At 38.5% G+C, this 27,461-nt stretch overlaps 2 protein-coding genes across 5 annotated transcripts in view; one reads left to right on the top strand and one right to left on the bottom strand.

The window, feature by feature from the left end:
- The window catches only part of LOC132977722 (caM kinase-like vesicle-associated protein), a 39,398-nt gene extending 21,618 nt beyond the window's left edge, over positions 1-17,780 (top strand). The window contains exons 2-11 of the mRNA XM_061042527.1: positions 8,561-8,668; positions 8,784-8,915; positions 10,467-10,541; positions 11,233-11,371; positions 13,234-13,354; positions 13,475-13,550; positions 13,662-13,798; positions 14,203-14,281; positions 14,683-14,770; positions 14,956-17,780. Of these exons, the coding sequence (XP_060898510.1) occupies positions 8,574-8,668; positions 8,784-8,915; positions 10,467-10,541; positions 11,233-11,371; positions 13,234-13,354; positions 13,475-13,550; positions 13,662-13,798; positions 14,203-14,281; positions 14,683-14,770; positions 14,956-15,309 (1,296 nt within the window). The 5' untranslated portion in view covers positions 8,561-8,573 and the 3' untranslated portion in view covers positions 15,310-17,780. The remainder of the gene's footprint in view (positions 1-8,560; positions 8,669-8,783; positions 8,916-10,466; positions 10,542-11,232; positions 11,372-13,233; positions 13,355-13,474; positions 13,551-13,661; positions 13,799-14,202; positions 14,282-14,682; positions 14,771-14,955) is intronic.
- A 6,435-nt stretch (positions 17,781-24,215) lies between these two features.
- sema3fb (sema domain, immunoglobulin domain (Ig), short basic domain, secreted, (semaphorin) 3Fb) overlaps positions 24,216-27,461 on the bottom strand; it is a 56,528-nt gene continuing 53,282 nt past the window's right edge. For all 4 annotated transcript variants that reach the window (XM_061042493.1, XM_061042492.1, XM_061042491.1 and 1 more), the window contains one exon: positions 24,216-26,889. In XM_061042493.1, the coding sequence (XP_060898476.1) occupies positions 26,440-26,889 (450 nt within the window). In that variant the 3' untranslated portion in view covers positions 24,216-26,439. The remainder of the gene's footprint in view (positions 26,890-27,461) is intronic.

Here is a 27,461-nt window from a genome sequence, read left to right on the forward strand (position 1 = left end):
CAGTCACGGTTTATATTTGTCTGATGTTGTTTATAGAGAAATATTTTAATCTAAAGTATTAAGTAGTATCAGCATCGCTGCTATGTGCCTCCATATTGTTTAGATAACTTAAACTGACATTCCTACACCTGTTCACTCTTCACACCTGTGCAGTCTATGTCTATGTTTACTGTTATCAACATATTCAAACAAAAATGATTTCATTACTGTTATTGGTTGTTGTGTCATTAAAAATGGCCACACAATACTATGCTCACACTTCAAGATAAAGTCTGATGTTTTTAGTGCATCTGGTGTATTATTACATAAAAATGTGTCATATCACTTATGTTCATATATATATTTATTCATTTCAATCCATCAATTTTCATCTCTGTCAGTTATTCAGATTCAGTTATTTTGATCCCTGATTAGAGTTAAGGGCTGTAAAAATCCACACAACATATTTTTTGACATACTCGTTATTAAAGAAAACACCGCACGTCAACATTAAATACAGGATGAGTATTTCAAGCAGGTAACGTGTACAAAGATATTAAGATATGAGCAACAAGAACATGTCATTAGCATTAAAGATGATCCTCCATGTAGCTAACATTTTTGTCAGTCAGATTGCACCTGTATCACTGAACATCTTGGTAGATCTGAAACCTCACTGACAGTTTACGTTTTAAGTCGTTAACTGTTTCCTATCAATTATTTAAAGTTCTACTATTTGACCTGTTTGAAGAATTTTCCATAATAAGAACTTTCAAACTAAACAGATATGATTTACAGAAGTCTAACAATATTTATATCAAATCACTCTCCAGTTCTTATGTTGGCTTTCAGTGTAACTAGCATATTGGTAGTTGCCTTGCATCCTTTACTTTCAGCATCAACTTTTTTTGACATTGTGAGAAATAGCTGGAGGCAACATTTTGAGCTTTTTTTCTCATACTGGTCTCCATTAAGATAACACTGTTGTCGCCATGCACATCTGTGTTGACCTTTTCTTCTCCTTTCCACTGAAGGCAAAGTACCATCCGATTTTCTGGCAATCCCATGAGATCAGCAGGGATGAGAGAAACATGAATATCAAAGATGTTTATTTCCCAATAGCTGTAGTCTGTCCTTGTGGGGCTTAAGCTCCAATCAATCCCCTGGAGCTGGGCTATGACCGAGCATAGGTAGGGAAGATATTTTATAAGACTGAGATAAACCCTGTCAAAAGATTATTACTTGTTTCTCCCAAACACTCAAGAATGAAGGATTCTCAGGGGCTTTGATAGATAACATTACAGTCCGAAAATGCAGACATCAGATTTGAAGTTTGAAAAGTTTAGTGAAATATTACAGATCCCTGCTAACCTTTCCTCTAAAAAGTTGTATTGGAAATTTCAGCATTCATTTTGTAATTCAGTGTATATTAGATTATTTACATCTGAGTCTTTAGGATTGTCTACTAAATAACTGTTGGTTAATATTATTGTTGGGGTGGCTGTGGCTCAGTTGATTGTCTCTCAACCGGAGGGTCGAGGGTTCAATCCCTAGCTCCTGCAGCCGCTTGTCCACTGTGCCCTTGGCCAAGGTAACTAACAGCTGCTTTGTCGGTGGTCAGTGAATGTCTATGAATTAGACAGTTTACATAGCAGGAAGATTACGTGTTACTGTGGTAGCAATTTCTGGGGATCTGTTAGGTGGGGGTTGTTTCTGCTGTATAAATCCAATGAAGAAATCGTGAAACAGACTGTAGATTATAACACCATTTAATCGGCCGAGGTCAGACAACTTCACCAAACACGCATGCTTACAAATCACTGACTGACAAAGTGCTGACAAAGTAACAGTGTTCACAGTGCTGCTTATATTCTGTTAAAAGGTGCAACCCACAAATTCCTTTCTATTTGGGTACATCACTATAAAACAATAAAGATGACATGACACTGATTTGTATACGTAACAGATGTAGACTCTTTGTCTAGCAAACAGTTGTTGACAACATATAGTAGTATAGTTGGCTCCTACACAAATAAAGATCTGCTACTATTTAGGTGCTTCACCCATATAAGGTTACAGCTTCAGACACCCAAAAGTAGGAGTGCTAACAGGTAGACAGACTTAAATAATACATTTCACAAAGTTACCAAGATGAATGAATTTCATGAAAATTCGTACTAACAGGATCCAATCTAAAGAAAAATATAAATATAAAAAATCACAAAGATGACATATCACTCCAAAAGGCACTCATTTTATTTTTTCTTATATTACACCAATCAAATCAGGTGTTGTGTTTTTCTATGTTGCTCTTTATTTTGCACTATTTTCTTCCAGTTTCCTCTTTTTGTTTTATTCATTGTTTAATACACTACAGGCTGTACCTACTATCACAGGTAGATTAATGTTTAATACACTACAGGCTGTACCTACTATCACAGGTAGATTAATGTTTAATACACTACAGGCTGTACCTACTATCACAGGTAGATTAATGTTTAATACACTACAGGCTGTACCTACTATCACAGGTAGATTAATGTTTAATACACTACAGGCTGTACCTACTATCACAGGTAGATTAATGTTTAATACACTACAGACTGTACCTACTATCACAGGTAGATAATGTTCTGCACCACAGAGGGTTAAAGGGGCCAATAAAATAGTCTTCTTTAGCTCACTTTTTGGTGAAGTAGCACAATGATTTTCTTGTCACTTCTATGTTTCCTTATACATCCATGAAAACAAGTCAAAACAGTAATTACTGCTGTAAAAAGAAGGAAAGATAGTTGTTGGAGTGATAACTGACATCACAAAGTAATCCTATGAGGCAAACAATATACCTGCTATTACTTATCACCAAAATACAATAGAACAAAACAAAGACCTTCAAGACTGAAACCTTAAAGCACTTCCTTCTCTGCATGATAACTGTGTTAAGTGAGTTAAGTGTGTTAAATCCCTTGGTGTTTGTAAACAAGTCTTTAAAAGTTGACCCCTCCTCCACAGCCGGAAGAGACAGAGAGCAGCGTTACACTGCTGAGGTTAAAAATGAATTGAACTTGGTGGGCATTAGCAAAAACACAGCCATGAATGAGAAATATATCATATTTGTTCTGCTTGTTTCATTGTTACATTTTAAAGAACAAATACGCATGCACATCTCCTCACAATGCTGCAGAAGCCAGATTTGCATGAATCCAGTCAAAGCCGCGCTTCATCCTTTCTGCTGTGGTCTCTCTGAGAGTCAGTGATGATTCATTGTCCTAACTTTTATTCTGTAATTGGCTGAGAGTCACACAATCAACCAAAGGTTGACTCCCACTGGCAACGCAAAACAAAACAGTAAACAAACCCTGCCACACTTTCTGCATTCTCTTCAAATGGCTCCCAGCTAACAGTTAACTGACAAGTAAAGGTGCAAAACTCAGCCTCAAGAGCACTTAAGAAAAACATCTTACACTTTAGCTGTAACATGCTCCACTATCTTCATTTTCAAAACACTAAATGTCTCGCTGCCTGTATTTTATAACACATTGGCAATTAATATATCTAACGCCCTGTTTGTACGACAACACTTCAACAATGGCAACCTTTTGTTGCATTTTGACTGAAAACAGCACCGATTCAGTCGCAGTGTAGACTGCTCCAATTCTGTTCCTCCTTTAAACAGTAGCCTTACGCTTCAAGTCAATAGCCATGCGTTAGTGGACAACAATGGCTTACTCCCGAGTTCTGTTTGTGCCACTCACTCCCAGTCGACATTTATTTGAAATTCTCTTTGTAGTTTAGTGTCACTTAGAGTAACATCCTCACAACATTGTCCGTCCTCACAAATATTCATGCATTAGCTGTTTTTGTATGTTTATCCCGCACTGCTCTGTTGAAGGACAAGCATGCACGTGTCGTTTCATAACAAAGTCTGGCATGAAGAGCATTTTTAGATGTTTTTGCGCAACTGTGCATGGCAGTTGTTATCAAAACGTTGTTGTGTGAACACTTAGGGGCAGCTGTGGCTCAGTTGGTAGTCGGTCGTCTCTCAACTGGAAGGTTCGATTCCCAGCTCCTGTATTATATGTGTCCTGGGGCAAGACACTAAACCCAGAATAGCTCCTGCTTAGTCGACGGCGTGTGAATATGTATGAATGCGATGAGTTACTTCTGATGGTCACTTTAGATACCAGAACCTCTGCCATCAGTGTGTGACATGCAGTGTAAAAGATGAATAGAAAGGTGTCATACAAGCTCTTTTCTTTAAATGAAAAACCAACCTGTTTTCAGAAAATCGTTCTTGTGTAAACATTTCCTTAGACAGGCATTATGTTATTTCAAAGAGGTATTCAGCAAAGCGAATCAGTATGTAGTCTGATGTCTTCATTTACACAACACTTGGGATAAGAATTGTGAAGGGAAAACTGTTCATCCATCAAAAATGAAAAGTAATTAATGCAGCATTTTTTTTTAATATGATCATATTTCTTATCTGGCTCAAGGGATTGTGGTCTGTATAAAATATAGTTTGTACCTAACTGTTGAGAGTCAGCACTGCTTAGTTTCCCTTCAGTAAATCTGTAATGGCCTACAGTCAGCACAAGTGTGATGCATGGGGTCTGATCTTTACTGTGCATCCTCATTAAGATGCTGCTGAGCCAGAGGGAGTGTAAGTAGGGAAGGGTTGAAGAAGGACAGAGTTAAACTAAATAGCAAATGATTTCCCAAAAAACAAGAAAAAACGCTTTTATCTCTAAAGAATTAACATGTGGAATATAGTGCAAACTTACTCACATACACATAGGCTTATCCCAAACAGCCATTTGTCTAATGTTCCCCAATGTTATTATGCTGTGTTTAAAAGTCTTAACACTGCACAAAAGCGCTGAATTCAGTTTGATTCTCATTGATTTCAATAGGCAACAAGAAAAACCTGACTTACTTATTCGCTCCTCCAGTGAGAGGAGGTGCTCTGCGCCCTAATAAGCCCAAGATCTTTAATACGATCCATCCATCTTCTTTCTTTTACATCTTTTCTGCAGAAAATCCAAGCTGGAGACCGACATATTAGGCCATAAAGCATCACGAGCCATTGATCGGTGCTCCTGCAGGGCAGATAACACTCGGAATATGTAGGGATAATGCCTGAATGTTGCTGATGGTGGGCAGTCCAAATGGGCCCATTATCCAGTCTCTGTTATATGATATAAGCCGCATCATGCTCTTTCCACTTGAATTGCTTCACAAATACTCATCCATCACAGTAAGTCCTACTTTTTATGAAATGAGAGAGGCCGACTGAGACTTTTTAGGAACATACTTTTGGTTTTGCTGCATAAATCTGCCTTTGGAATATTGCTCCACTGCGCACTTTTGCAAAGTGTTTGCACAACAACAAAGGGTTTACTTATTAACTTCTTACCAGCTTGAATCATCATCCAAATTGCTTTAACTCACTTTTCCTCCAGTCTTCTTCTTCACTCACAAATCACAGCAACCCTTTACAACTGTTGTAGCTGTCTCCAAATCAAAAATGTTTGCTACAGAAGCATAATAAAGATTTTCTCCTTGAATGATTACTACTTCCTTTTTTCTGTCAGATCTGCTCAGAGTAAACTCTATTTAAGCCACTGGCCCTGCGGAACTCTCTTTTCTTCTTTGCAGCAGAACTTCACCGAGTCAAAGCATTTACCACAGAGAGACATGTAGAGCATATTGAGGGTAAGAGATAGGGAGCCAGAAAAGGTCAGCCCCTCTCGCTGACTACACACTATAGCTTATACTCGGGTCTCGGATGAGAAATGGAAGTTCAGAGAGTGCACAGTTTTCTCTCAGCTATTTGAAATGTCTCTCAAATTAGATTACGAGTCAGTTCGCAGAGCTTCGGCAAACAGATTGCCCTTCTTACACATAACGCGTTACGCATCATGCTGGTTGCACTCATTTACATGTGGATATTTATCACCCAGGCCGTCAGCACAGATGGATCTGGTGTGGCTGGGAATATAAATATTTTCTTTTTTCAAGTCATCTGAAGAAATTTTTGCTGCATCATCATTTTACAGCACGCCACCCTTTTAAAAGTCAAGAAGCTTAACAGACAGAATATCCACAACTGTTCACAAGAGGTTGGTTAGGTTGTTCTGTAGGCCCCCAAATAGGCTAATATGCCTTATTAATTAGTTTTAATTATTGAGAGAGGTAATATTATTGTCTTTGCAGATTACAAATTAATTTTTGTTAGGGCCTTTTGCCTTTATTTGATGGGACAACTGAAGAGAGACATGACATTTTGGGAGGAGAGAGTAAAGGGGTGACATGCAGCAAAGGGCCAAGGTCAGATTCAAACCCACGACTGCTGCGATGAGGACTATTAGCCTTTGTACATGACAAACTGTAACAGCTAGGCTATCAGCAGCCCCTTTACCAGATATGTTCTTGTCTGATCCCACTTACTTTTTCTGTCTTTTGTGAGATATTTCCATGGTGAACAATTTTCAAAAATTTAGGATCTAATTGCCTTTAAAAAAAAAAAAAGTAGGGTTTACAGGTGTACTATCATGACACTCTTTTAAACAGATGAAAAAATGTTTGTATCAAGATTTGTATCAAGATCGATGATTCAACATTAATGGAAGCATAAATCCATTGAGGGCAGTAAGCCTATTGCAAATCAAAGAGCAGGACTACTTCCTTGATAAACATACATCTTCATGATTTTTTGCATGAATGCGATGAAGGGCCAGGCCACTCTAAATTTAGCCTCCTTCATCGCAATTCCATTTAATGTTAATTAGAAATGTTTCAGGCATTGTCTTCTGACGCTGGTTTTCTTTGAATTACTCACAGCAACAGTTCATGTTTTGGGAAAGTGTTCTTTAACTCTTGCTGATCGAGCTTGATGAGAAGATCAATCTCACTCTCATTGTTTCTATACTGGAAATACTGGAGATAGAAATAGCTCCTGTCTCTTTTTAAAGGTAAAAAACACAACTTTTTTTTTTTAAACAAAATCTTGTATCTTCTTTTTATGTATATAAAACCTGAATTTGAATTAAAAATTCAATGTTGCATTGGATATTTACTATGTTTTTCTTGGATGGGAGCTACCTAAACTCACCACTGGTTGCCTGGCAACTGCTCAGGTTGGCTGTCAGTCCCTCTTTCTGTCTGCTCTATAGCGTCAAACAGACACTTGATTGATTCTATCCTGAACCAGACGATGGGTAGAATCTGTGCCGTTACATAATATTCCAGAAATGTCTGAGTTCTGTCATCTACAAGAAAAAATGAATAGATGAATCATTATCTTTCATTACATTAGCAAAGAAAAAAAGATATTCAAAAGGTTGCATCATTTTGGGAAAAAATAAATGAACTACTTATCCGATGCTGGAAAATGCTGTTTAGCTGTAAGTATGTCTACATTCAGCAGCTCTGCACCTGTGCTCTCTGACACTGCCTGTGCCCTATGAATGCTGCAGGTGCATAATGAGCAGTGCGAGTCTATAGCTTCTGAAGTTAAGACACTTAGTGTATACTATCCTGTAATTCCTGAATTACAGATTTAGAAAGAGGACTCTCAGATATTTATATTTCAGCGCTTACATTTCTGTTTCATACAAAGATCTCTCTCTCTCGCTCTCTCTCTCACACACACACACACACACACTAACATACCCAAACATGCACACAAAATAACTGTGTTCTCTCGACTGACTGCTGGGGAACATGAATGTTTTATGAACAATCCCAAACCTTCCAATTTCCTTCTTCTTTTTGGTTGTCTGACTCTACGGTATTGGGGAAAAAATAAAAAATTCCTCTTTTTCCTCTGAGTTACAAAAATAAACCCAACAACGCAGACTACAACATTAGAGTCTCTGTAAAAAAAAAAACCTTTCTGTTTTAGAGAGGCACAGAGAGGCTGCACAGCAATTAGGGTGTTCAAGTGTTGATGCAGAGCTTAAGTACTTTAATTCCTCTCTGAGTCTTGGGGTGCTGTAGATGTAATTGCTGGTTCACTTTTTCTGATTGAGAATGCTTCTCTTGCCTCACTGAGCTGGGACCATATAAGCATCTGCCCCTTCTACTCTCTGACCCCAATGGTCTGCAACTTTTACCCCACAGTGAGTTTAGTCCAGACCTATGCATCACGGCAAAAACATTACCCTAGCTGTTTTATACTTATATAAGCTAGAATACTGTATTAGCATAAAGCTGAGCCTGTGCAGCAGATCCCTCTATGGCTCTGCCAATTATTAAAGCAGGCACATGAAAGGCTCTGTTTCAGTATTAGTGAAACAATCCACTACATCATAGATCCTCTGGTGGCTCTTTAGCCTTTCTGCTTTTGAAAGGCTTCCTCAGCATTATTGGAGTAATTGTTTATGACTGGGGGAGGGACACATTTTAGCCTAGTCATCATCCAGTGTAACATGAAGGCACAGTGTGATGCCAAATTGAAGAGAGATCATCATGAAGGCGGGATGCCAAACACGCCCTATTACATCTTGCCAAAATGTTCTCTTGTTTCATTTGTAATTTATCTCACTCATCTGTCTCTCATTTTGTTCTCTTACCACAGGTCAGGAGCGGCCATGCCATTTGGCTGTATAACAATTGGAGAAAAGAAGGATTATAGCAATCCTTCGGATGTGACAGATAAATATGACCTGGGTCAAATTGTTAAATCGTAAGTATCTCCACAGCTTCTTCAGTAGCACAAGCATCATCAACAAAGACTTTATTTATTTTGTCAAGCTTTTGATTCATGTTGATATGAATTGCTGTAAAATGATTCTTTCCAGGGAGGAGTTCTGTGAGATATTCAGGGCCAAGGACAAAACTACAATGAAAATGTACACTTGTAAAAAGTTCCTGAAAAAGGATGGAAGGAAAGTGCGCAAGGCGGCCAAAAACGAGATCCTAATCTTAAAGATGTAAGTTTTGCACTAACTGATGAATGATATTCAGATGAGAAGTTTGTTTTTAACCCTGTTTCATATTCTTAAGTACTTATTCTAGAGACACCAACAATAAAAAAAAGAGAGCAGACAATCTTGTTGCTTGTTTTGTTTAAACAACTCAGATCAATCACAGCCTGTTTTCCTAGTTTTGTTCATCTGAAACATATTCATATCGTATCTGTGATGATCTAACTCACCGGATAAAAAGTGCCCTCAACTCAGTCAAACATGATGACATTTTCAAAGGCTAGGAATAATTGCTGGCAAACCGATTTCATGCAGAGAGGGGATAGACAATGTGTGAATATTTCTACCTTACATATTATCAAAGAATGAGTATGGAAAAGTAATTTTTCACAAGATAAACACATTTTATATTTCATTTATCATTTGATCAATTTTGTAGAGCATTGTTGCATTTATTTGACAGGAAAGCAAAAAAGAAGACAGGCAATATATAGAGATGAGATAGAGATGATTGTCATTGTGAGTCCATATAAGTGTCAACATTTTTCCAATCCTTTAAACTTATTTTTCTTAAATATGTCTTGAGGGTGTCTTCTAACATTGGGAAATATACCTTTTTTTGATTTGGTGTGCCCGGCCGTAAACTGACCACTTCTCTGAAAGCATATACTGTACCAACGAGTGTTTTGTGCAAACACCCAGGAAATTGCAAAATAAATACTTGTCTACCATATCTTTATGCTGTTGAAGAATTCTTTTTTTAAGATTATCCAGTGATTCATTTAAAGAAGAACAATATCACTGTCTCGAAATAGCTGCAGTAAGCCATACTTTATGTTGAAAATCTCTCCCACTGGCTTCACTTATTTGGAATTCATTCAATGTCCACCAATTATTTTTTTTGCCCACATTTTGAACTCAGACTTGAAGTATTGTTATCAGAAAACCCCCACAAGGAAAATGGAAATTGTCCAAAAGCCTCACTATAATTTTTCCCCATAGTGTAGTGTTTTTCCTTGGCTCCTATTGTAACAGAGTTTACAGTTATTCAACATTACACCTGTGAGTGATGACATAAATGAGGAACAGCTCTGTCGACCCTGTTCTTTATTTAGTATGACTGAAGGCAGTTTGAGTGTATTGCAAACTTTACTGGCTGTCTAATGGGCTCAATTCACCATTAAGTTTCCCATCTGGCGCTGTGGTTGAAGAAGGCATGGTCAGATGCTCAGCACCACGCAGCTGCATGGTCTTTTTTCTTCCCAGATGGATGCATCAGATTACATGAATCTGTTTATCTGTGGTATCGACAGTTGGACAGGAAGCTCTCAGTGTTGAGAAGTGAAGTTAACAGATTGCGTTAAAATGTATCTCGCTAATTCCACAGTTACTCCCTTGCATTCATGTGTTATTAATGAGCATCGTAGCAGATCTTTACATTATTCCTCCATCTGAATGAATGATGCATTCCTCTTCCCCTATGTGACTCCTGAAATCATTCTTGATATCTTTATGTTTGTGTCTCTCTGTCTTGTTATTTGTGTCATGTCTCCTCAGGGTGAAGCACCCCAATATTCTCCAGCTGGTTGATGTCTTTGAGACCAAAAAGGAGTACTTCCTCTTCCTTGAGCTGTGAGTTCAGATGTCTGATGAGCCGGGGGAAAAGGCTCTCTGCTTGTTGCAGCCGCTTGGGCCTGCTGGGCTGCATGTGTTGATTATAGACTCGTGGGGAATAAGCTGTTGTAGCCTGAGGCCTGGTAGATATGAGACCTGCTCTGAACTCTTCTTATTTGGTATTCAGATATGATTGCTTGCTAGCTGCGCCATTCTCATCAGCATGTTTTCTTGGTGAATTAGACCCAGTTCTATGGATATGCTAAATGTGAGCTTGTAGTCTCATACTTCGAGGACACGTGAGGTTTATGACTTTGGTTAGAAAGAAAATGATCAAACACAAAGGAACATCTTTGGGGAAATAATTAAAATGATTTCCCTTTAACAGGTAGGGGGCATTATGAAATCCTGTAAGAAAATGTAAAACTAAGAACAGTGTAATTTACATTCACGCCAAACATTCAATGCAAAATTACATTTGCAGAATTCTAAACTACCAGATTATTTTTTCGTTTTTTGAAAAGTTTCAGAGGCTGAAGGAAAATGGAAAGATAAAGGCTGATGACATAAATGTTCTCTGACAAATTAAAGCAATTAACATTGTATTACTTACAAATCTACCTCGCTAGGATAAAATGAACTCACACAGCTTTCTGCATAAAACCAGTAACAACTTCTATACTCGTTTAATGCCTTCTTTTTATCTTAGTGCAACAGGCAGAGAAGTATTCGACTGGATCCTGGACCAGGGCTACTACTCAGAACGAGATACCAGTAATGTGGTGCGCCAGGTTTTGGAGGCTGTGGCATACCTCCACTCCCTGCATATCGTCCACAGAAACCTCAAGGTAACACCCCCAGCTTTAGTTTTGTACAATGTCCATTAGTTAAAGCTGCACTTTGTAGATTTGGTCTTGAAATTTGAAAGTTGGAGAAGGGAAACAATTATTTGCTATATTTTCTGAACTAAATACACAAAATGTATTCAAAGGAAAAATAGGCCCCTGGAACACTGTTTGCAGCTAAAAAGCTACCAGGAGAGTTACGGTGTCACTGTTGTGGGCCCCCCACCACAACTTCTTGCGTATCATTTTATCTTCAAACAGTGTTCCAGGGACCAAATCTTCCTCTGAGGACAGTTTGGGTATAGGGTTATTAACAAATACCACCGAATCTGTACACTTCTCCAACTTTCACATTTCTCTACCAAAACTTCATAGTGCACCTTTAAGGATGCCCACACTATTAATGGTTTATGACGTGGAACTTCTGTACTTTTGAACTTCTGTAGACGTTGTTGACGGACCTTTGATATAATGTTATGTACTATTTATAATCCTACCCCATATCCATGTGCGCCACATGTGCAGCAGCAAGCATGGCCACGTGATTGACCCTTTGTCAAGCCATGCCCTCCTCAGTTACTGTAACTATGTCAGACAAAATCTCTTGTTTTTTTATATACTCTATTATTTTTTTCGGAAAATTCTGGTTTACACTCTGTTATTGAGAGACATGCTTCTCACACACATAGGCCCGAAATAAACACAAGCACAAACATGACATGTGTGACAATGGTTACTGCAGCCCAAATTCAAAACATCGGAGAGAGCTGTCTCCCCCCGCCCCCTCCTCCCAAGAGTGGACATGCTTGCTAGGTTGCTATGTCGCAGAAATTGAAGCTTCAGTGTTTAATCAGCTCTGCATTAGTCCCGAAACCTTTCTGCATTCTAAACTCTCTCCATTTTAAAAAGCATCTCCATCATTTATTCTATTTTTACAACGTTTCTGGTCTTGAAGCTTATCAGAAAAAGGCTTTTTAGGATGGGAAGAACCAGTTCACTTGTCTGTTTTCATTACTGCAACACCTGTATCGGTTTGCCAGGCAAACCTAGTGAGGAGCGGCAAAATGTCTGTGTGGAGGTGTCGCTTACTTCTCTGGTCAAATCAAAAACAAACCATCATGCTTCTTTAACTTAGAAGGAGGATACTGGCTAGAAAAGCCAGCACTTCAACATAGCATGTTTCCTTAATGTCTAATGATATATTAAGGTCATTCTGTGATTAGATTTTGTAAATGTCTATCAAAAATGACCTTTAATTGGTTTCAGTGAAATAATAAAGACAAAGATACAGGTTACAAGGGTAACTCAAAATCTAAAGACTTGTTAAAACCATTTAAAAATGACCAATGTCTGATGTTGGCTAATATTAACTGTGAGTGCTAGTTGTCTCATCTCCACTCACTTACCTCTAGACTCCATCAGTGACCATTTCTTGAGACAGGGGTCATTACTGCTAAATGCTACAAATCCATATGGAAAAAACTCCCGGATCATTGTGTGGATTTCTTGAGCCTGTCTTGTTACATCTCCATAAACATGTGTGGAACTTTCTGAAGGAATAAAAACTCATTTATTTCTTAAATGGAAATACATCAAAATTGATCATAGCACTTAGTTGATGTCCAGTCATAATAAAGTCATAGAAATAAATCAGACTGTTTCACACTTGATTTTTTTCCATTTTAATCTGCACAAGTTAATTGAACTTTTAGATGTTTTAAGACTCCTCATTTTCTTTCTGTCAAAAATAATTAGAATGATCTCAGAACTGAAATTCGACCGTCTTAGTTCTCACTAAATGATGAACTGTGAAAATGATGAACTTGAATTATTCATTGGAAGCTGTCATTGTTTTCTTTTTTAAGTTGGAGAACTTGGTTTATTACAATCGCCTGAAGAACTCTAAGATAGTCATCAGTGACTTCCATCTTGCCAAGTTGGAGAATGGACTTATAAAGGACCCCTGTGGAACACCAGAGTACTTGGGTGAGAATATAAATATTCTCAACATTAAAAAAAGGCACATCAGTGGAGAAAGTGTTTTGGCTGTCTGGTGTCGCTTTTAAACTGGTAGAGATTTTGATAAAAGGTCTGTCTTGTGTGCAGCTCCAGAAGTGGTTGGCAGACAGCGCTATGGCAAACCGGTGGACTGCTGGGCAACGGGTGTCATCATGTACATTCTGTAAGTTGTGATGCTAACCCGTACACCTCATCTGAAGTCTTTATTGCTGTCTGTAAAAAGGTTGCAGATTGTTTTTGACTTGTTCATTCTCTTCTTCCTTTTCTATGTTAGGCTGTCAGGCAACCCTCCTTTCTATGATGAAACTGATGACGATGATTATGAAAACCATGACAAGAACCTGTTCCGAAAGATCCTGGCAGGCGATTATGAATTTGACTCTCCATATTGGGATGAAATCTCTGATTCAGGTACTAACACTGTCAGAGAATGACAGCTTACTAGGTAAATATTTCAAATTCAAGAGAATATTTTCCCCTTCTGAGCTTCTGTGAGCCACAGCCAGTGAGCCAGTGTAGAGTCGATAGTCTTTAGTCTGGGTTTTGACCCCAATCCTTTGGCAAGACACTGAACCCAAAGTTTGTCTCGCTGCTATGCCAGCGGCGTTTAAATGCTTGTGAATTGAATAATACTGATGGGCAGTTGGGCACTTCATGTAGCAGCCTCTGCCATCAGTGTGTGAATGTGAAATGAATTATAAAACCATTTGCTTAAACCTAACAAAAAACCACATGGCATGTTTACAGTATGTTTCCATCCAAGAGAACAAAACCCCCTTTTGTTGATTTTATTCTGTGTGATTCTTTACTGACAGCAAAGAGTCTGGTTTCTCGTCTGATGGAGGTGGATCAGGACCAGAGGCTGACAGCCCAGGAGGCTATTAATCATGAATGGTAGGCAGCAGAGCTTTGCTTGTGTAAATAGCTAAATCCATGGAGATGTGTTCAGACTGTATTGTGATCAGATAAAGAGCAGACTGTTTTTTCCTTCTTGACATGTGACAAAAACACACATTGTGTCATTTCATGGTTATCTTGTTAAAGGTAAATCACTTCTCTGTGCGTAATAATCATTACATTTCAGCTCGCAAGTTACAGCAGCATCTATAGCCAATGTTGTTAGCCACACTTTAAGCGTGGCTTTAAAAAATTCCTCAAAGGTTAAACTGTCCTGCGAAAGATTGCCAGTCAAAAAGTGAACAATAAATTCAGTTTGCAGCCGCCTGTGGCATGCAAAGATAGGGGAAACATCAGGCTTATGTGGAGTTACGTTATGTTCCTATTTTGTACAACAGGATCTCTGGCGGTGCAGCTTCTGATAAGAACATTAAGGAAAATGTGTGCGCACAAATAGAGAAGAACTTTGCCAGGGCTAAATGGAAGGTAAGTTGTTTTGTTATTTGTTTTCACAAAGCTCAACAGGACTTGTACAGTCATTGTACAGAGAAGTGTAGTGTTGCAGTATTGTATAACAGTTATGGCAGTCCTTCGAGAGTTGATGTTCTCTTAGCCAGTCTTCAGGATACAGAACCTTTCTGAGTTCACATTGTTCTTTCGTTCTCCTACAGAAAGCGGTTCGGGTCACCACCATCATGAAGAGACTGAGAGTACCTGAGTCAAAGACAAACAGCCAAGAGGCCGCTGCCCCAGCAGCCACGACAGCTCCCCAGACAGGCACAGAGCCCTCAGCACCTACTTCTGTGGCAGCACCTGACGGAGCACCAGCTGACGTCACAGAGCCCCCTGCTGCAGCCGAGATAAGCCAACCGGCCCAGGAGGCCGGAGCCGGGGAAGCAGCGTCATCTGCTGAGCCTCAGCAGCCAAGCCCGCCTCCACAGGAGGGCGAGCCATCATCACGTTGTAATGGAGAAGCTTTGGCTGCTCTTCAGGCAGACCCTGAGGCTGGGGACGAGCAGGGTTAGGACCCCCTCCCACCCTCCCCTGTGTGACCTCTGAAGTCCCCACCAACTCCTGCACACTGTACATTAGCTGCTAGCATGGTGACACTGACTCCGCTTCTCTCTCACTTGCAGCATTAGTATCATCTCATGGAGGCTGTTTGCTACCTTTCCTGAGTGCTGTGTTACATTGACTTTCTTTCAAAATGTATTGTATCTTTTTTCACTGACCCTCCGGTATTTTATGTTGGATAATATAAACCACTCGTGTCCTTGAACACTTGAGTTTTAGGGGCAAAAACAGATTTGCTGTCAAACAGGGAATTTCAGAAAAAGTCTTTCTTTCTTATACTTCTCTTACCGATGAGAGGATTCAAGGAAGACTTAAATGTGCTGAAAATTTTATTTAAGTAACTTCTCCCTCCCTCGCTTGCAAATAGAGAATGTGTTCTTTGAATGAGTAGAAAGTTTAGCTTGAGATATTTTGACCTTGAACTCCAACACTCAGCAAGTGCTCGTCCTCCTCACACATTGAGAAGATCACATATTTCTGTCACAGGAGGGATTAGGTTATCTTTATACACTGATATCGTCGACACTTACCAGTTATTTTGTGTTAAACAGACTGGTGACTGGGAGTTATAATGCCCAGTACTGTATTTGTGAACGAGGCAGCTTCGCACATAAGCACACACACAAACATTATGTCCCTTTGCTAAGTTCCTGCTCAGGAAAGCACCTCATAGCTATATGTGTAAAGACTCTGTATATAGAGACCTTTGTAGAAGTAGCCAAAACAGCATGCATTTTCACTTTCTGCTCTTCATCCTACATTTACAAACACTTGGTGGATAAAGATGCCCTTCTACCAACTTCTTCTTAACATAGACCACAACTCATGCTCACCTCTTGCCACAAACAATGTGGACTTTTCAAAAGCACACTGCACATTATGCTGTTTATTGCTACTTGTTCATTAAGGGCCCCTGCTGTCAATATGATAAAAAAAAAAATGTTGATTACAGTACATAGCAGTTCTATGCATCTAAATTAATTTGTAGCTTTCCTTTTATAGAGACGGCAGTCCATGACATCTTTATCCATCGCGTGACAGAAACTGTTTTTTTTAGTTGAAATGCTTAGTCTACTTGCGTTTGCTGTGGTTTAACCATGGCCTCTGTGATATGATATTGACCTAAATGCCACATTTGTCTTAATATTTAGTTGTTTTTTTAAAACAAAATGTGCATTAACTGACCACATGCGGCTTTCAAGGGAAGACTTGTATAATTTTGACTTTGTGGTAACTAGAGTCCTCCTCATCAACTCAGCCTTGCTGACATTTATTCTACTGACAACAATGTTCCGAGCATTTGACAATTTTTTAAACTTTTGTTATAATTTAGAGTTATTTTATATTTCCATGTTTTCGTTTGCTTTCTTCTAAACTTTTTCATTTTTTTTTATTCCATAGATTTCTAATAAACAGTAATAACAATCTATCCCTTCCTGCCACTGGTCCCCTCGAGCATGAATAAAGAGCAACAGAGGAAGTTCTCTCTGTAATCACTCTAGAGGAAATTGAGCAATATTTGACTGGCTGCAGAAACTGTGATACCTGGTGTCCTCTCAAAAACAGTACATGTACCTAAGTGGAAGTCTGTAGTCCTTGCCAGCTGTCAGGCCCATCTGGGCCACTTAAACAACACGTGGCTGCTGTCAGATAAGTGTGTGGGGGCGTATAGATAAGACCATTTTGCTACTTTGGCCTGTGAGTGCCCACATGGTTTCATATGTTAGCTCACGTTCAGCCATGGGCTTTGATTCCTTGCTCACATGGAGGCAGCAGCCATGTTGTTAACACAATTATTTGATGAAACAGTAATATGGTATGTCAGAAGTACATTGTTATGCTAGTTTTGTCCCAATCTGTTGTCAGGAATATTTACCGTGAGCACCTGTGAATTTGTTTGAAAGTGTGCATTTTAAATAAAAGGGGCTATGGACAAAACTAACCAAGTTTATAATTCTAAGAATCTCAAGTTTGACTATATGGTGTCAGAGTCCTTTGTTTATATATGTATCTCTTTTTAATTTGTGCTAAAAGTAGATTGGTACACACACACACACACACAATGTTTTAGAAAAATATTTAGATGATATAGATTTTAAGCACAGGCTAAAACAAAAGACTATGAAGTTTTTTGTGTGAATAGATTATTTCATGTAGTCAGTTCTCTTTGTTTAGATGGCAAATAAATACTCTTTCAATACTGTTACACAATATAAAGCAATGTTTTTTTCCAGTACATTCCTCACTGTATTTAGTATTTCATGTCTGTTCATTTTGCCATGCACTTAAAGGTGTATTTGTAGATGTGATGTTCGCCAGGACCAGTGGTCACCTGTAGGTCCTGTCTTGCATTTGTGAGCTCTGTACTGTACTCCTTGAATGAGTTGATGACTTTGGTGGTATTAAAATTCTAATTCATTCATTTAGTCATCTTTGATCCTCATCATTTATCTATGTCAATGTCAGACACAAAAATTACATTATACATGTGGAGGATAGAGAAATCGACTGTGTCATAACACTCTGCTTCCACCCGAACATGAAGCTGAGCATCTGTGTTACACACTCTCCATTAGCACACGCTTAGCACCCATCCTGAAAAAATCCCTGCAGTGCTATTTGGCGTCTGGATAATAACGAAGGGAACTCGCTTTTTAGGGTCCTCTGGGAGATTCAATGTGTTCCTCCTGGGAGAGTTTCTCTTTTCATGCACATGTCACAACGTATAACAGCCATCTGTACATTCTCGGGGCTCTGGGGGATCCTATATCTGTCTCTGTGCTATTAGGTGACTTCTTTGCAAAAGGTAGGGTGAGATAAGTGTCAGCTTTTTTGTTTTTCACTTCCAGCAACATAGAGATGAATGGCTATCAATCAGAGTCAGTCCTTGCTAAGAGGAAACGTGAATATAACATTGAATACCAAACTAGGCTACCTCTGGGCGAAACTGAACTTAAATATACATACTATAACAGTTACAGCAGAGTGTGGATTGCGTTTTCTTACATTCTTACACTCCATTGATGTTTCCATCTTTGAGGTAACTCTATCAGGCCTTAGATCAAGATGATGACTAAAGGTGAAGAAATATGATGGTGATGGATGGATGTGATGTGTTGTATTGATTTTGTTGGCATGAAGACATTATAAAGCAATCAATCTCAATAACTCCCTGTATGGCTTTGCTGCCTCAGCTTACTGCTTGCCAGTGAGGTCAAACACAACCCTACAATGTTGCAAAGCCTTCAGTAATAAACTTCAATCAATGTCAGCAGCCGTTTTAAACAGAGCTCTACCAATATTTGGGAGGGGGTATCAATGGCAAAATCAATCTACTGTAATTAAGTGTTATATTATGAGACTTGCTTGTCAGTGAGGTTAATATTAGGAACAATGTATTATTATATACTACTATACAAAGGTTTTTTAAATACATATCGGATATACTGTATACCAAATACCAGATTTCATGGAATTTGATAATGATGATACTTGCTGGATATCTCCTGAGTTACATTAGATAAATACATACTAATATGTTTTTTTGGTTATTTTTATTTTGCTTAAATGTTTTTCAATCATGTTGCTAACTGAGGTTTACCTGCATAATATAAAAATGGGCCTATATAAGTGAAGTTAAACATATTAAACATTACATTTTGTGAATTGAATCTATTTCTAGTTAAAAGTCATCAAAATATTTGCTCAAATCTTCGTTTTCTCTTCATATTATGAAGTGACAAACTCTAATCTCTCTCCACTGCATTTATTTGTTAGCTATCTTGGCAGCTACAATATAGATTTATGGTTTCACACATAAAACAAGAAGCAATATTTGACATTAAGTGAGCAGCTCCTAATCATACTATTGGCTTACTAACAAATAATTAAGGCCACTGTTAACATTTTTTAAATATCTGAGCTGTGAGCAGTTTGACCAAAGAGACTTCTTTTTGTCTTAACTTCTCAGAAGGTTGCTTTATACTTTTATCCAAAGAGGTGAAGTTATCTTTGTGTACATCATATATATTCAAGTATCTGAGTAACAATATATTGTTTTTGTTGTTTCTAGAACTACAAAATATGACCCTCAAAAGTATCTTGTGACCCTTTCAAAATAGGCCCATCCCTTATATTTGGAATCAAATACCAAAAATACCAAATTCAACAAGTCACAACAATAAAATATTACTCACACATTTTTAGGATTCAGTTTAAATTCATAAACTTTATTTTGCTCAAAATAATTCTGTATTTTGACGTACATTGGATTTAGAGTTTCTACATTTCAGAGCATTATTGCTCTATTGAGCAAACTAGTAGGCTATATAACATAGTACAAACTATCAAAAATAATATTCTTATGGGCCTTTTTTATATTGCACACTTCAAATAGACATGCTCACTGTCTATTCAGTACAAACAGACGCTGCTGCATCCTGCCATCTGCTGGTTATGTTATGTTATGCAGCTTTAAACAGGACTCCTGTTGAAGCATGTAGGAGCAGCAGAGAGCAGTGTTGCTTACTCTTTTTCACTGCATTGCTTTGGAAGACTCTGCGGGACGACAATGACTATTCCACATGCCCCAGAATCTCATCTGCACATAGCAAGAGCATGATGAGGACTGACAATGTGAGAACTGGGAGTTTATCAAGAGCAGAATATAATGTGATACACCAAATGAAATATCCAGCTACTTTAGGGGCTGAACTGTTTAACCCAGCTTGTGGAAAGTCCCAGGCCAGGCCAGGCCAAGCCAAATCAATTAATAGCCCATCATGCTTTATGTGGACTGAGTTTAGTTTGTTAACGTGGTTGAGTCTGTTGATCTAAAGAAATAAGCCTATGAACACAGAACAAGTTTCATTGCATGCCAAGCTTTCCACTTCTACTCCAACAATGCAGTAAGTGTCAGGCTGTGAGAGAGACGGAGCAGATAGTCACAGAAAGCCACCACCGCTTCTGAGTCACCCAGCACCAGATCAGACGCAACGATAAGACAGAGTTGGATTCCCCTTTGAAAAAGTGAATATAATGATGTTAGTGATGCCAATGACATGGCTTTATGTCATGTGATATGCCACTCTGGAGATAATGTTCCACTGTGTTGTGAAGAATGGGCTACAGAACTGTCTGATCAGATTATGATAGGTTAACATTGGTTGTGGGTAGTTTAGAATTTCTAAAATGTGGATCAGCCTCTTGGTTTAGAGCCAGTTTCTGATTCAGAGGCGGAGGTGGATGGATTTGAAGTGATGCCGAGATGATACAGACATAATGTGAACAGTTACAGCGTGGGAGGCTGACCTTGAATATTGTTGTCCTCTATTCATGAAACCCCCGTCCCGACTCTGCTGCTCCTTGGAATAGATCTGATAACCAAAGAGAACAGAGATCTGTCTATGTGGAGGGATGAAAAGGGGACGAGATGCCATCTGAGCCTGGTAGGCCTATATGCCCTGTGATGTTGTCCAGACCATTTGACCTATTGTCTGCGCTTTTCAGAAACAAACTAACGCTGGAGAAAATGGTCTCTCCAGACATGCTCTCATATAGGTTTCCAATTATGTCATCAGGACTAAATTGAGCAGAAAAAGGTATCATTGTCAGATGGCCTTTGTGTCATACATTTTACAAAGAGAGCATATTTTTGGATCCCCAAAACAAGGGTCAAAGACAAGAAAAACAAAACAGAATGAATAATGAACAGATTTTCTTTTAATTTATTCATGCAATTAAACAAAAGAAGAATCCAACATGTTTTTAACGATTGCCTGTGTGTATTATATTAAAATTGTATGTATTATGAACCAGCAGGGGTGATATTTTAAATATAACAAAGAGTACAGTCTAGACCTGCTCTTAGTGTCTTGAGATAACATTTGAAATGTATTTGCACTTTACAAATAAACATTGACTGATGAATTGATCGATAATAGAGTTAAGCTGATATGGATACCTTTTACATTTTTTTGGTTTGAGGGTGCTAAGTGTGTTGCATCATACAATTCTGTAAAACATTTCTGATGGTAGTTTCTCAATTTGTAAATTCTCTTTTTAAGCACAAGGGAGATATTTTGTTTCCAGATAGTCAGAATAGAGAACTGGAGAAATAGAAAAAAGAGACAACTCGAGGGGCTCGTCCACATCACTTTGTGGTTGGCCAAGTTCCTGCACGCTGCTAACCTCTCTTTCGAGCTCTCTTTTTGTCCATTTAAAAAAATAAAATAAATACTTAATCTCTGCTACAATGATGAGAAAATCAATCCTGTCACCTGGAATACTTTTCATATAGAAGAAAAACAATATGTATTAGAAACAAATAACATAATAATAAGATTTTTTTTTTTTAATGATTTATGGATAGTTTCCCTTAATGAAAATACGACATCTTATCATCAAACAGCCAAGAGTGGGGTAGCAATGCTTTTATAAAACCTTTGTGTTTGGTTTTAATTTGACTGAGTTACGAGTCTGACAATTAATCAAGCAATCATTTTTTCCTTTTTCCTTTAACAGCACTGAAATAACATCAAAAGGAATCTCAGAACTGATAGGCTATCTTTAATCTAAGAGCATGTGAACTCTTTTAACTCTGTAATGTTATTTACAACGTGGCACAGCTATGGCACAGTCGGTCGTCGCCCAATTGGAAAGTTGGTGTTCTTATCCCCACTCTTTGCAGACCACACGTTGAAGTGTGCTTGGGCCAAAGATACTGAGCACCAAACTGCTTCCAATGGCATAAACATAAATCTATGAATGGTGTATGTATGCATCTTAATGTATAATTAAGATGAGCTAATCCCTCTGCCATCTGTGTGTGAATGGAGTGTGAATTGTGTGAAAGTGTCATGTAGGGTAAAAGTGCTTTGAGTGTAAAAGGCTAGAAAAGGGCTACATATAGATAGAGTCCATTCAACAATATTTCACCATGAGCAAGCTTTTGGCAAGGATTCTTACGTACAAATAGAAACCTGGTGAACAGCGATGGCCAGCAACAGGTGGGGCAGAGACAGTGGAATAGGGGGGGGAGAATTGAAAGAAAGAAAGAAACATATGGATCAAACAGACAGACAAAAATAACAACAGATAATAAGGACTCAATAGCTATAACATGTGCAACAAATCAGTTTCATGCTGTGTATGGAGCTGTGTTATGTTGCATCATCCCTGTCAAATAAATACATTCAATTAATACATTCAATTCAATATGTGAATAAATGCCTTTGATAACAGTAGGAAATGTCTTTTATCAGCAATTATAATGACAATGATGATGACAAAAGGATAATTGATAATAAGATTTGAAGCAGAGGGCCACTAGCAGATGTGCAACAACTTTATACAGGATCCTTCAAGACAAGCAAAAACCCTAGTGGAGATGCAGTGTAAGTAAAACGCATTAAATTGACATCAACATAAATAAATAATATAGAGAGAGGAAAATACAGGAGCTGAGTGTAATAAGAGGTTGCACCAGCCCATAAACTTTTAAATTATTTTAAGCAGAGACTGTGTCTGCTTCCCTTTCTGTTTTCAATGTTTCTGTAGCATATATGTTTTTTACAGGTTGGGGTGAAGCCTAACCATCAACCATTTTTGGCTTCTGGTGTGTTTTGGAGCTTGTTTTAGTCCACTCCCCTAATGTCAAGCCCAACCACCTGCTGCTACTGTGCAGTGAAAGCTGCAACCTACACGTTACTGTACTTCCTCTCATACTGAAGACTTTTAGTCACTAAAAGTAAGCCTGCATTCTGCAAGTGCAGTGCTCTACAGGGTTGATATTGCAATGTTATAGGGGAAAGCATTAGCTTTGCAATTAGGCGTTAAAGGACATATCCTGATCAATAGCCCATCTTTCCGGTATCCTGAATACAAAGATGATGCCACTGGCCAATCACAGAAACTTCAGTTTGGTTTGTTCAGGAGCAGGAAATGGTCATTCAGGTCATGCAGTCTTTTGCACGCTTAAAGATAGAAGAAGTGAACTGATTGGTTTCATCTGATGTATCAATAAGTATTATCAAGTATTTATTTATTTTATTTATTTTTTATGCAGATCCAGATAAACTGGACTTAAACCCCCTAACCTTATCTTCTAACATTCTTATCCTATAAGTACCTCCCTTCTGCTCTTATCCAATGGATTTTTTTCCTACCCTTCTTTTGTTCTTCTCTGCCACTTTGCAGCTGACCTAGATTGTTGTAGGAGAATGTGAGTCACTTGGGTGATCAGGGGTCAGCTCAGCCGTCAGGGATTTAATGAGGTGTAGAAACCCTGATGGGCTTGACTGAAGCGCTCTCTTCTGACCAGACAACAATTGTTTCCCTGCAGTGCTGTGAGCTAGACTTACTTTCATGAACTTCCATTACACATTCCCGATCATTTATTATGCAATCAATTTACCCCTATCTGTAGGACAACAACGTAAAAGTAAGTTTTCTTAGATTTAAATGAATAGGACTATTTTTCATGTAAAAATGAAAGTGTCACAGTTCTGTAGCTGATAGTTTATGGTTATTTTGAGATGCCGAGACTCTGCCTCAGGTAAACTTGAGAAATGTCCATAGATTAAGAACCCATTCCAATCCCCCACAGGTGATCATCTACAGCGCTTAAAATGTGGGTTAATGAACCTTAAAGCACTGAAAATGCTTTCTCTGAATTAAATAATCAATGGGGATAAGGGACTAGCATAATCCATACCTATTAAGAGGTAACAAAATTCTGTCACAAATTTAGTGAAAAATCTCCTCCGGCGTCTTCTGACTGGAGATGTTTTACCTTGTAAAGTTTCATTTTTCACAACACAAATTCAATGAATATATTTTACAGAAATGTGCACATATGTCTCTTGAACAGTTACAACTTTATTCCAGGGATCCAGATGGCTCTGGGCAGAACATGGACAACATCAGATATCAAGCCAATCACAATGAAGGGGGGATGGGGAGCATTCCGTTCTTATAAAATATAGAGCTTTTAATTTATTAGTCAGCAACAACAATGGAGAGGGGAGATAGAGCAATTTACACAAGTCATAACAATAAAATCACCTCTGTGCATTTAGTGTTTTTTCTTTTTTTTTCCTCAAAGAAGATGATGCAAAAATACAAAACAAACAAAACACTCAAAACTACTGACACATTTAAAAAATACTAACAAATTGTACAACCTTTCTTTGCATTTTTGCCTGTATTAGCTGTGGACAGACAGTTGTTCCCCTGTATTAATTATGGATGCATTTTCCCAGAAGCTTTCAAAGCAGGTTTATACAGGATGTGAACATGCTAGACAAGGTGATTTGAAAGCCTTTAAAATGTAAACTGTTTCAGCTGTTTTTTTAATCTCTCTTTTTTTTTTTTTTTCTTTTACAATGCTTTTAAATCTAATTCCTGACAAATCAGTTTTTGAACGTATAGGTTGGTGAACGAGAAGTTGGGTATAAAAATAAAAAATAAAAAAACCTCTAACTCACCTTTAATAACTCGTCTTCTACGACATCATGCTTTTGTATTTTTAAAATGATACTTTCCACATGATCAGTAATGATCACATCAGTTAATTTCTCTTCATAGCTAATGTATTTAAAGAAAATGAAAAAGTGTATCTTGTGGTGCCACTAACAGAGGAAATTTTAATTGAAGACATATTTAAAGCACTTGTCTTGCTGGTTTTCCCCTGCACTCAAAATGTCCCTCGGAGACCAAACTGTACACCCATAGAGATGAAAAAAAAAGAAAAGACCACACAGTTTCTTAACAGAATTACAGTACAAATACAGGTTCATGCACACAATGAAAGCCAGCTTCCCAATATTTTGGTTAATGTCACAACATTGTTACAATGCTCTGATGTGTAAAGGGGGAATATGATTTATCCACATATGAAGGTCAAAGGAATAAAGAGCAAAATATGCCTTGTGTGCTCAGAGCTAATAATTGCTGCCTGATCTGGCATCTCTTTTACCTTATTTTTTGTTTACAGAAATCAACTTGCTGTGTGCTTGTTAGATTTGGCCTGGGCCAACGTCCCTTAAAAATAAAAGAATAATGCCCTTTATACAAAACCATGACCGTTTATTGCACCTCAACCTCAGTTCGAACAATGGTTAATCTGAAGAAAAATGTTTTATGTCTTTATATGTTTCATAGAAAAAGATCTGTTGCTTACTTTCCTTTGATGTAAATGTTTCAAACTACAGTTATCTAGTCTTCCCTAAACTTGAGTCTAATAGCCAGATGAACCTACATATTACTCAATGAAGAGTACAATTGAGAATGTCCACATTTTAACGTCAACCTCACAATCAAGAGGGGCAGAGAAGAAAAATTAAAGGACAGCACCACCAGTTTTCTATTAGAAGGCCCAGTTACACCAGTCAAAATACATTTAAACAGTCATCTTACTGTCTGGGTTCCAATGGAGGAAAGCTCATTTCCCGTCTTTAAATGGGACCATGTGTCTATGGTCCCCTCATAATATCAAGTCTCTGTCATGCAGCCACATGGAGGTAACATCACAGGCAATCCTGGAGTGTCCAGAAAAAAAAAAAAAAAAAGTCCTGGCATCGAGTCAAAGTAAAGAAGAAACAACAGAGATCCCATCACCTCTCGTCAACTACTCATCTTCCTGCAATAGAGAGCTTCTCAGAGCTCGCTTCTGACAGCTTACATGCCTGATAACACATTCTTAACAGTCGCAGAGGTCATTTGACTATGACAATGAGTTTTGTAATGACAGTAACAGCAACAATAAAATTAACAACATCCATTATAACAATAATATTTGCCCCACGGGTACCTATACACAAAGAGCACGTTTTTTTCTTTAAGTACAAAGAAATCCACAGAATCAGACTATATACAACCTACAATAAATACTGTGTTTCATATATCTTACTGCTTGAGAGGAAGTGTGTGGGGATTTGTTTGTAAGCCTCTTTTTTTCTCAGTTTGCTTTTTTGGGGAATTGTGGATATTTTCACGTTGCTACTCTGAATGAGTCTCTCCCAGTTTTCACAGGGTGGGGGGTGGTGGTGGCTGAGGATGATTATGACACAAAGCTGGGCTCCTCATGTCTCTAACTCCTCCTGCTCCTCGTCCTCTTCCTCTTCCCCATGATGCCGGCGGTTGCGGGGCTTCTTCTGCTCCTTGAGCTCCTTCAGGTCTTTGGCCTTGAGGGCGCCCATCAGTGGGTCTCCAAACTGCCAGTAGTCCTGGCAGTACTGATTGATCAGGCTCATCTCTGGCTGGCTCAGGATGGTCAGCAGGTCCTTGTACTGGCCTGAGCTGGGGGTCCACTGGGTGCTGGAGGACTGTAGGGCAGACGGCAGCCCTCCTACACCCTCCACAAGCACATTGTTGACAGCCCGACTGGACAACACTACCAGCTGCAGCTTTACCAGCGTGTGTTTGAAGTTCTTTTCGGTGGCTGTACACTGGTACATGCCAGAGTCAGAGGGCTGCAGAGAGCGCAGGAGTAGACCTTGCTCTGTTTTCAAAATCCTACCATCAGAACGCATCTGTGGAGACAGAATGAATAACAATGCATTAGAAACTAAAATAAGAAATGGCACACATCTCAAAGATGTAATTAAATGTTGTGAACAAAATGGAAAAGGTCAAGAGAAAAAAAATAAAAAAAATAAATGTGTCAAAATGAAAAATATTGATTCACGAGATTTAAAAAATTCCACATAGTAACAAGAAAATAAAGGTAATAACAGATTTTTTTCTTTGTTAAAGGTCATGTAATATACTCCTTCACAACAATTTAAATCAAGTCTCAGAAGTCCCCAAAACATGTCTTTGAAGATTCTTATTAAAAATCCACTCTGATGCTGTATTTGATCATGCCTATTAACCCCTCTATTTCAGCCCTGCTCAGAACAGGCTGTTTCTGTGTCTGTAGCTTTAAATGCAAGTGAGCTGTGTCTGACCACGCCCCCTCTCTGGAAGGACTTGGATGGCTTGGGCTTTCTCCCATCATGCCCAGTTTTTCCGGAGAGAAGGGAGACTCGGAGGATAGAACAAACACCACCTGACCGCTGTGGGAGTGTCATCCAGCTGGGGGAGGGGTAACTGCCCTTTGTGA

This window comes from Labrus mixtus, chromosome 7, assembly GCF_963584025.1.
Source record: "Labrus mixtus chromosome 7, fLabMix1.1, whole genome shotgun sequence".
Taxonomy (NCBI): domain Eukaryota; kingdom Metazoa; phylum Chordata; class Actinopteri; order Labriformes; family Labridae; genus Labrus; species Labrus mixtus.